We start from the raw sequence: 11,199 nt of genomic DNA, 5'->3' as shown, positions 1-11,199 counted from the left end.
CAGGGCGGCGTGGCAAGGCGGGGCCGGCGAGCACAGTGCACGGCGGGCAGCTGGTGCTGCGGGACGCGGCGGCACGCGGGCACAGCAGCAGAAGGCGCGTGGGTGCGCGAGCGGGCGCAGCTACGCGGACGTGCGGGCATGCTGCAGGTGTGCGAGCTGCGTCGAGTGCGGCGACTGTAGACGGGCGGGCGGCGGCCGCAACTGCTGATGGCGCCGGCTTGCTTCCTAGCTAGCCAGCCCGTGCGCGTGCTTGCTAGCTAGCTAGCGAGCCGCCACGGTGTGCATGCTAGCTTGGGGCTTGCAGGGCGAGCGCGGCCGGCGCGTGAGTGTGCAGACGGGCGCTGCCGGCGCGCGAGCACGGGGGAGGCATGGTGGGGTTTGGGCCGGACAGTTTGCGATGGGTTTGTTACCATTGCGTGCATAAGTTAGCGAACGACCCAAGCCGGACACGCATGTCCGTCCGTTTGAAGTCACGCGGTGGAGTTGGCCTAACTCTCGCGGCACGCAGACCACTCACACGCGCCTGCGCCGGACGATGCGGACCCACTGGTCATTCACGGCGTCGTGCCCTTTGACGATTCCGCGCCTTGCCGCCTGCGGTGCTCTTGTCCTCTTTGTCCAGTGGGGCCGCTGTGGCAGCCGTGACAGAGATGCCCTAAGTTATGTCCATCATCATTTGAAATGGTTGTCTTGTTTTTTTTACCACCAACGACTCCCCGCTCATCAAATTGCGGCCTGCACCTGATCAACATACATCACCGCCGACCCAAAACTCCCGTCACAAGACTTAACTACAATGCTTCAATGACCACGAGCGGCACCATCACGCACAATTTTTGCCGGTATACACAAGAGATTGATGTACTTGCATGATTGGTTCCTGAGACTGAACAGCGGCCGAAAGATTGGCCACGACACATGCTCCTCGCCTCCTCGGGCCGTGTACCAGGTACTCGGACGGAGCTGAAGGCGAGTAAACGACGGGAATGGTTGGCTAGGTCTCGAAGGCATCTCACGACCGTCCAGCCACGCTGCAGCGCCATGTGTGGGCATTTACTTGCTTCCTTTTCTGCACCTGACTGATAAAAGACTTTGGCAGTAGCCTGCACTGCAACCCGGCTGGCCAGCTCGGTTGTCTGTATGCACGTAGGTCTTGTGCAGACCACGGCAATTGTGGTGTGCGCGCACTGTGCTTGGGCGCTAGCGGGACTGCCAGACCAAGCTGCGGAAGCAAGCGATTTGCTGTTGATCCGGTGGTCTGTGAGATTGTGACTAATCGTGCCAGAACGGAAAAAGATAAGGAGGGCCAGCCGAGTGTAGTATGGTCCAAACGACACAAGATGTCTTGTCCATGAGTCCACACCAGACCCGACCGTGTACAGGATTTCTCGAGAGCACGAGAGCATCTGAAACCGGAACTGTACCAGTCCTAAACACCCGGCCAGATTGGCTAATTTTTTTTAAATAATACATTTTTTTTATTAATTTGCACAAATATTACGCCCAAAAAATGATTTTTAAAAATAATACACCCACAGCAAGCCGACTGATCCTAGTCGGCCCACAGCAGGCCGACTGGGGGCCTATCTGCTTGCTGCTGGCCGATTGGCCTGTCGGCCACCAGGTCAAGTCCAGTCGGCCAATGGGGCCCGACAAGGTCCAATCGACCTGCTGTGGGCCGACAGGAACTAATTGGCCTGCTGTGGGCCGACTAGTGCATGCATACCATATTACAGATTTTTTTTGCCCCGTACGATATTACAGATTTTTTTTCAAAACTATGACGTATTTTCGCGCAACCCTTTCCTCTCAATATCCCCCCCCCACCCGTTTCCCGCCATATGTTCCCGCCAACTCTTTCCCGCTACCCGTTTCCCGTCATATGTTCCCGCCAACTCTTTCCCCCCACCCGTTTCCCGTCATATGTTCCCGCCAACTCTTTCCCGTCACCCGTTTCCCGCCAACTGTTTCCCGCCATACTGCAGTCGTTCTTTCCCGCCATTTTCTCCTCTCTACCTATAAAACCCCCTTCAGACGGAGGTGGATAAGCATTCCAGTGTAGTGTAGTTGAGATGTCCCATTATCCTTTCGATCATAGTTTTCACCCTGGGATGAGCAGGACTCTTCTGAGGCTAGCTACCGATTTCAGGATGGACAATAGGATAGTTCCATGGGACGAACTCACCGGTAGTGACACCATAATGAATGAGTTGGCTCACGAATTACGTAGGTCTGGGTGGCCTGAAAGGACCTATGAGGAGGTACGTAAAGAACTTCTTAGGTTGCATGAAAGGTGGAAGAAGGTAGTGGAGCCGAAGAGTGAAACTTTCAGAAGGACTGCAGAAAAGAATCCATTTTTATGGACCGAGGACGAAGATGATATCTTCATGCCGCCGCTTCCGGGTTCCGCATACTCGAAGGGCAAGAGTGATAAGCGTGGATGAAAGGTTGGCATGATCTTGAGGGATGCAGGGAATAAGACAAGTGTGATTAACTAAGTCACTTATCACCCAACTTGTGCCATACTTAGGGAGAAAGCCGTGCACCCTGGCGGGACAATCTGCGTTCTTGCATACCATTGTCAGGAATTTCTAACTGGACACCTGAGCTACGAAAACCCTTTGCGTGGACATTGCCTAATTAATTATTGCATCCTTCAGGGCTTGCTTGTTCGGATACATAGCACCCGTCGCAATATTGTTCTGGTGATATTGCCAGGCTGAATCATGTACATCATTCACGGTCATTGCAGATGAGAAGTCATGATTCCACAATGCAGGATTCGGGACCTCCTCTGCATTTTCTTCTTCATCTGACTCGTCAGAATCATCGGCATGACCCCTTTCAACATCGGTGTCTTCTTCTTCCATCTGGTCCTGCATGTGCCCATCTACCTCGTCGCCATTGTAATCACCATTGACATTTCCTCCATCTACCTGACTACTCTGCCCTGGTTCATAACCATAAGCATTTCCTCCTTCTACATGACTGCTCTGTCCTTGTTCGTAACCATCAATTCCAGCATTTGACATAGATAAACTGCCTCCCTACACTGCTATGACCAGGATTGTAGCCACCCTCACCTTCATGTGCAGTGACCTCCTTCACGACGGGAAGCACTAAAACAACAGGATTGCATCCCCTTCATTCACAACCTTGTAACCAGCGCACCCAATCGGAGTCTCGCTCTATAGGCCTCAAATAAAAGTAAATTATTGTAGTTGACCGTGTCCATAATGCATGAACACCGACGGTGTGTGTTTCAGTATCAAGACCTAAACTTGCCGCAATCCATTCTTTCAACTGACTGACAGACCATGTTTGAGGTGCGCTCATTGGCACCTCTATGTGAGTAAATTCACTCAGATCTGCTCCCATCTCAGTTGTTTGGACAGTACCAGGACCGTAGTAAAATCTGAACTTCACTACATCAGACATCTCGGCTCACCTATTTTTTTTCAACAACGAAATACAATTCACTAACAAATATTAGACATGTCTATATATATTACAGAATATTAACGGAGCAACAAATACAATTCACACACCTGCAAGTATATTACAAATATTTGCCGGAGCAAGTACAAATATTTACAGATTTTAATATTTGACTGCCTATATTACGGATTTTACCGGAGCTACTCCAAATACCGACACTCCTAAATACTTCACATCCACATATAGTACGGAATATTACCGGAGCAACTACACATTTTTACACAAATAATTAGTTGACATCTAAATATATTTACGTATACTACCGGGGCAAATAACAATAATTGCACACCTAATTCATTTCACATCGAAACATATTAACAAATACTACTGGAGCACCTACGAAAAATAAAATCAGGCTTCCCAAGAACGTTGAAAATTTGTCCGAGAGTAGCTCCACCGACCGGAACACTGAGAGGAGCTCCCGTGTCAATCACTTCCATCCCTCTCATCAACCCGTCCGGTGTTTGCTGAAATATACCCTTGAAGCGTTCGTGCGAACGAAGAACGACGAACGGCGGCCACCAAACTGTCGGTGCTATATCTCCAACGAAGAACGACGAACGACGAGCTTCACCTCCACCACCTCCACCACACTGCCCCAACTTCACCACCACCACCTTCACCTCCATGAGCTACCAAAATGCTCACCACGACCACCACGAGCTACCCCATCAGTAGATCGAGGACTCTTTTGGCTGCCCTAACTAAGTTGAATCCATTCACGGTGCCAAATCCGCAAAAAACTGGCTCATTTAGGTGTAGAAATTGCATAGATTTGGGTATCAAGATCTGAGAAGTGTGGTTGTGGAGAGGGACAACTGGGATCTGTCCGCGGGCGCATCCGCGGGCGTATAGGGTTCGGATTAGCTATTGTAGATGCTCTAAGAGCAACTCTAGCAGACCCCGCATCCGCCCCCGACCTGCAAAATAACTGCTAAAATGCCGGTAGGGGCGGAAAAACCTATCCGATCAGACCCCGAATCCTGCCCCGGCCCGCAAAAAAATTTGAGGGGCGCGGCAAAATCCCGACCCCAACCCGGGAATACGCAGGTTTCCCCCTCGCGGCTACGGTACCCTGCATCATAGAGAAGCAGTGGCGCGGGAGGGACATTTCAGCCCGCGCGCTTTCCCCCCTCCTTCCGCCGCCGACCGCCCTTGCTTCCGCCCGCCCACCGCCGGCGATTCCGGCCAAATCTGCGGGCGGAATCAGTCCGCGGGGCCGCCCCACACCCTCCCGCGCCGAGACGTTACACCGACCCCCCGGATCCGGCTAGAAGAGCCGCCCTCGTCGCTGCCGCCGTCGGGGATCGACCACCGTCGGGCCCGCCTCCTCGTCGCCGCCCGAGATCACCCGCCGCGTCCGCCACCGGTTAGTGCCTTTTTGTGATTTTTGCGAGCGATATAGTTAATTTGATGCGCCGGTACGCATGTAGATGGAGTTGAGCCCGTGCGAGAAGTTCTTGCTCTCCGATTCGTCCGATTCGGACAACTCGGATGTTGAGACCATGCTTGCAAACTTTCGGCAGCAAACATTGGTCATGGCACTTGCCGTGAAGGAGCACGAAGACGAGAACCGGAAGAGGAGGCGAGGATCGACCATCGGGCGTCTTTGCATTCCCCGGAATCGTCATCTTGGGAACGAGATGTTGATGCAAGACGACTTCGCGGAGAATCCTACATATCCACCGCACCTCTTCCGGAGAAGGTACCGAATGCGCCGATCCCTCTTTGTCAAAATTGTTCAAGCTTGTGAGGCAAATTGCCGGTATTTTACTCAAAGAAGAAATGCTGCGGGCTTAAAGGGATTTAGTGCATATAAAAAGATCTCCGCGGCAATGCGGGTGATTCCATTTGGTGTTCCGGCTGACTATGCCGATGAGTACCTTCGCATTGGTGAAGATACTACATTTGAGTCTGTGCGTAGATTTGCAAAGGTGATCATCTGTGTCTTTGGTCCTGAGAATCTTCGGGCACCCAACGAAGATGACACAAAGAAATTGATGGCAACTAATGAGAGGAGAGGTTGGCCTGGCATGCTAGGTAGCATTGATTGTATGCATTGGACTTGGAAAAATTGCCCCAAGGCATGGCAAGGAATGTATTGTGGCAAGTCTCGTGATGCAACAATTATGCTAGAGGCCGTAGCATCCGAGGATTTATGGATTTGGCATTGTTTTTTTAGTATGCCGGGCACTCTCAATGATATCAATGTGTTGCAACGGTCTGATTTGTTTGCTAGGCTTGCTAGTGGTGATGCTCCTGCTTGCAACTACACTATCAATGGGCACAAAGGGGTATTATCTTGCAGATGGGATATACCCTCCTTGGTGCACATTTGTCAAAAGCATCAAAGAACCCAAAACTAAAAAGCAATTTGAATTTGCAAGGGTGCAAGAGGCAACCCGGAAAGACATTGAAAGAGCATTCGGTGTTTTGCAATCTAGGTTTGCCATTGTCCGTGGTCCTGCTCGTTTTTGGGATAAGAAAACCTTGAAAAATAGCATGACATGTTGTGTTATCCTGCACAATATGATTCTTGAAGATGAGAAAGGAATGAACTTGGAATTCTTCTATGACAATGTGGGTAGTCGTGTCAAACCAGCTAGAGACCCTAACCGCATTAGAGCTTTTCTTCAAACATACAAGGAGATTGAAAATGCAAACACCCACTTTCAACTTCAGGAGGATCTCATTGAGCACCATTGGCAAAGGGCTGGACAGTGACTCATTTTTGTATTCATTTGTAGTTGTATTCATGACAAGTTTTGTATTGCGTTATTTAAGTTTGCTACGGTGATTTGAATAATTATTTGTAATGTGGATGATTATTGTATTATGTTTGATTTGAATAATTTAGTTTTGCTTTCGATTGTTGTATTATGTTGGATTTGATATTTGCGGGTCGATCAGATGCGGGATGCAGCGGCGCAAAGAGCAGACCCCGCAAAGCCGACCCGTAAAAAAGCATATTCCCGGAATATGCTTTTTTACGTGTCCGTTTGAGGGTTCTGCATCTGTGGCCGTCCGCGCCGGCCCGCAAAAACGGCTTTGTGCGAACTGCAAACACGTTTTGTGGCCGGCGGGATGCAGGGTCTGCTAGAGTTGCTCTAAAGGCATTCCAACACCGTGCATTAAATTGAACACATCAAACGTTGTTGGACATGTCCAGACATGTCCACGCATGCATTAAGTATCTGTCCAGTTTGTTTTATCCAAAGTACTAAAAAAATAAAATAAAAATATTCCTTCTTCCATAGTCACAATGGGAAAACATTGTAATGCAACAGTAATTTAAATATATATATATATATATGTATGTATGTATATATATATATATATATTATAGCCAAAAATAAAAAATTGAAATAAAACTTTCCAAGTTTGAATTCAATTTATTCAGACATATTTTGTAGTTTTCCTGTCAAAGCGCCTACAGATCTTCAACCCGGTCATTCAGAAGCTCCCATGAGTTGCTCGATGGCAAATCCGTTGATGCATCTACATCTATATCAATATAAAAGACCCAGAGGGGCATATCCAGCTAATCTCGGCCATTAACCAATCCAACGATATGAATTGCTCTGATGGTAAGCGCTCAGCATGTTAACATGCAATTAATACCATATCAAATATCAATATGAATGCTAATCACACTATTACCATACCACTGATATCGTACCTAATATCACTGTGCAAGTAACATTCTACCAAATATTAACAATCAATTTGCAATTAGTATTCTACCATATATCAACATGCATTGCATGGACGCATTTACTAGTTTGTATAAATTCCTCAAACATCGTTGTGTTATGCTATGGAAGTTTGATAGGATTACTCATGTGCTCAGATCCCAAATCGTGGCGAACTCCTTCACCCTTACCCTTGATAATCATGTTATGCATGATCACACTAGCTATCATCACCTCACACAACGTTTACGGGTTTTTTTGCAGGTCCTCGAACAACTTCACAACGGGCTTGGAGTACCCTAAATGTTCTCTCCAGAACCTTTCTAGCTCCTCATTCTCTTTGGGCAAAGTTTAAATAGTGCACTACAACAAATATCGGCAGCCTCAAAATATGCTAAGTTGGTGCTATAGTACACTTTGATATGTTGTTGATATGTGTATGATGATCTTGCAATGTTTAAATTGTATTCATAGCTCATGTTATGTTTCAATATGTATGCAACTGTGGAGATGAAAAGGATAGTTTGTGACCTATTTTACATCATCTTCTATATTGTAGATTTTTTTTTCTAATGCCCTATTTTACATCATCAGCTATGAAAGAAAAATTTCTAGTTACCTTAAACCTTTTAGATGCCCTAATTTTTTTGAGTGCTGCACCATCAGATGAAGAGTTCTTGTTTTTTTACCTTGTAGGTCGCTGGGTTACTACAAACAACATTGATCCCTCATGATTTCTCGAATGTTGACAACATTTTGGTACGAAACTATGTAGACCAACTGGGCTCATTGTTGTGATCTACCATTGTCAACGACATTGATATTTGACACCCATCTCAAGCTGGTGCTGCCTGTGTTGGCCATGACACATCTACTCCGTGCAAATCCAATGAGGCGTCCTGGCTGATTCTGGCTGATTGTAATGCAATCTCTTTCTTGAGGCATCCATTGATTCTGCCTCGCTCATCCAGGTTTATATTGAAGAGGAAAGAGAATGTAGCCTGCAGATGGTTCTTAAATCAATGATTTTCCTCATATGTTTCTAAAACAATTTGTCACTATTTTTCTACTATATCTATGGATTTTAATCTTTGTTATAACCCCCCCTCCTCTCTGGAAATACTTATCCGAAGGATGTGCGTAGACATATTTTAACTTTAGATACATTGGCATTTATTCGATTTCTACGAAAAGTAATTCCGGACATAGGGAGTACAATATTCCTCACCATGCAATTCGAATGCTATACATATATCACTAATCTATTGGTTGAGTGAAGTCACACACATGAGAAGAATTACAAGCCGCAGTTTATTTAGGCTCTACACTAGCAATCTGTAGTGTAGTACTAATATCATTGAATCATTACCACTAGAGCTACCAATATATGAAGTTCTATATCATATTATTTATTGAAGCGTTATCTTATTTGATATGTGGGTATTACTTAAAAAATCCACAACAAATTCAAGCAGCGGGCGTCATTTAGTTAGGGTCCAAATTGAAACCTTGACTCTACCCTTTTCTTTAGGGAAACCTTGACTCTACCCTGACTATACCCATATTCCATCCTCCAGGAGAAAAGAAGTAAAAATTTCTCGAATATCTAAATTTACCATGAATGCAAAAGGATAGATAGGTGTGCATGCTGGGTCCCAAAACGAGGCGCTTCCCACGGTACAGACCCGAGCCAAAAGCAGACAGCGTGTTTGGTTCGGGAGAATTCGAGATAGGGAATGGGAGTTGAGGGGTGAGGAGATTAAAAGTTCACTGTTTGATTAGAGGGAATGGGAGTTTAGGAAGGGGAATGGGAGTTGAGGAAGCCAATTCCCACCTATTTCTTCCCAGGGGTACCCTGTTAATTCGTGAGCAGAGTTTTATCCCACGCTAATTAGCATCATATACCAAACAAGGGAATGAGAGTAAAAATCTACTTTTCATGACTAATCCCTTCATAAACACCCTTATGCAAACTTCCATTCCCCTGCCTGCCAAACAGGCTGAGAGTGGTAGAAAGAGAAAAAACCCTCGGCACTAGGACTCACATCTGCTTCTCCTCCGGCGCCGGCAGGGCAGCACACCGTCGAGGCGGAAGCGACCCGGCAGGACTCGACGCGATGCCTTCCTCCCCATCCCCCGTCGTCGTCCTCAGCGACGACGAAAGCGGCGACGACGGCGCCGCATCCGGCGCGCTCTCGAGGTCCGCCGCCGACCGCATCGCCTCCACCCTGACCACCCAGGCCGCGGTCGACGCCCTCTGCAAGAATCGCGACGTGCCGCGGAAGTTCGCCGCGCGCCCCGCCGGCGCCCCGCCACCGCCTCAGCCTTCTCCCCGTTCAACTGTTGCCAAAGGTAATAAGTGTTCTACTCCCGATTCCCCTTGTCCAATTAGCACATACTCCCGGCAAAAGGAATTTTACTGGTGTGGTTTGTGTGCTCTAGGGATGGATCCACCCGCCCGCGACATGACTGACAGTATGCCAGCGGAGAAGACGGCGGCGCCGGCGGCAAGGACGGGGCAGGTGAAAAGAGAGGCGCACGGCGACACGCTTCCATTGTCCGGAAAGAAGAGGAGACGGGAGGAGGTGACTGCAACAGACGGGCATGACGGCGCCGCCCCGGTGTCCAACCCGCGTGCCCCGCCGGGCTTTGACCCACGGTCACCGCACTCTGCCGTACCCGACACACTCGACTGGAAGGCCGTGCAGAAGATTCTAGAGGGCCTGGTCACGCCGTCGCGGGAGTGCCACTTCGCGGCCTCGAAGCCCTCCGACCTCCTGGCGTCGAGCTACGTAGCAGTGCTCCAGGTACATTTCCAAACAAATCGTTCGTCCGTAGGTGCATGTCTGGATCAGCATCACATTGTTTGTTATGCCATTCGGCGGCAACAATGGCGCGTGCAGGCCGCGAACTACGCGACCTTCTCCACGTCCTACGCGCTGGAGCTGGACGAAAAGGTTCTGGCGTGCGAGCGCGACAACCTGGCGCTGTGGGAGCAAGTGGAGAAGGAGAAGGCGGCGAGGCAGGCCGCGGAGGCGGAGCTCGAAAAGGTCAAAGCAGAGCTGGAGAGCGCCGAGGCGACGGCGGTGCAGCAGTTCCTGGGGTCCGAGGAGTACACGCGGCGGCTGGCCGAGCATGCGCTGCCGGCGTACTTGCGCGGCGCTGAGGAAATGAGGCGCGTCGTGCTCCGGCACTACCCGCACGTCGACGCCGGCAAGCTGGAGCTGCCGCTTGATTAGCTCGGTCTGAGTCTGATTAGTTGGAACTTGGAGTCGTTTTTGTTGATCTTTTGTACATGGGGAAACTGCTCTAGCACATAGCAACATCATGCGCAAAGATTTAGCTGGGCCATGATTTGTTGCTGGTTTGGTCTCTTCATGGTTTCATGATCTGGCACTTCCGTGGAGAAATCGACTCGACGATGGTGCATGCAGTCAATGGGTTTCATGGTTCAGATAGAAACTCACCATTCACTGTTCATGTATGTGATTACTGGATCGGCCATGGGGATTTTTATCTTCCAAAATGGGGAATAGTACCGAATTTGCCATGATTCTGTGGAGATCCAGGTCCAATGCTGTATGTTGCATGCGGTCTTCTAGCAAAATGCGGTTTACGTTTGTGTTCCACGGATGGTTCATGAGTGCTAACAATGATAATCATCAGAAGCATTTCATATCCATTTGGTGCAAAATATGTTGACGAACAATGGTTCTTATATCTCCATTCAGCAATGCCAAAACAAGCGGCGTGGTTTCCATGCTCTGATGTCTGGTCTCATCTGAAAAATGATGGATATGCTCCAAAATGTTAACAAAAATATGAACATATTTCATTAAATCACATCGCAGTCAGATGTAGTGCAATCAGTAACCTGGCATTGGAGTGACCCTTGCCGATCGGAAGACTTGGCCCTATCTTGTCTTCCTTTCTCCAATCGGCGACATTTGGTCAGTTTCGGTTTTGTTGGGGCGATGATGAGGTTCGGAGTAGGTCTGATCGAATATGG

At 48.5% G+C, this 11,199-nt stretch overlaps 1 protein-coding gene across 1 annotated transcript; it reads left to right on the top strand.

The window, feature by feature from the left end:
• The first annotated feature begins 9,132 nt into the window (after window positions 1–9,132).
• On the top strand, window positions 9,133–10,740 carry LOC123167248 (uncharacterized). The gene is made up of 3 exons (XM_044585080.1): window positions 9,133–9,542; window positions 9,633–9,997; window positions 10,094–10,740. The coding sequence occupies exons 1-3, from the start codon at window positions 9,308–9,310 to the stop codon at window positions 10,427–10,429; spliced, it is 936 nt and encodes a 311-aa protein (XP_044441015.1). The 5' UTR covers window positions 9,133–9,307; the 3' UTR covers window positions 10,430–10,740.
• Window positions 10,741–11,199: the final 459 nt, after the last annotated feature.

This window comes from Triticum aestivum, chromosome 7D (assembly GCF_018294505.1).
Source record: "Triticum aestivum cultivar Chinese Spring chromosome 7D, IWGSC CS RefSeq v2.1, whole genome shotgun sequence".
NCBI lineage: Eukaryota > Viridiplantae > Streptophyta > Magnoliopsida > Poales > Poaceae > Triticum > Triticum aestivum.
This window is presented reverse-complemented; position numbering and strand designations above follow the sequence as displayed.

Bases quoted from the DNA above. Each gene is read 5' to 3' on its own strand.
- LOC123167248 (XM_044585080.1), top strand. From the start codon at position 9,308: ATGCCTTCCTCCCCATCCCCCGTCGTCGTCCTCAGCGACGACGAAAGC. The intron at 9,543-9,632 runs GTAATAAGTGTT...TGTGTGCTCTAG, and splicing joins CCGTTCAACTGTTGCCAAAG to GGATGGATCCACCCGCCCGC. The intron at 9,998-10,093 runs GTACATTTCCAA...TGGCGCGTGCAG, and splicing joins GCTACGTAGCAGTGCTCCAG to GCCGCGAACTACGCGACCTT.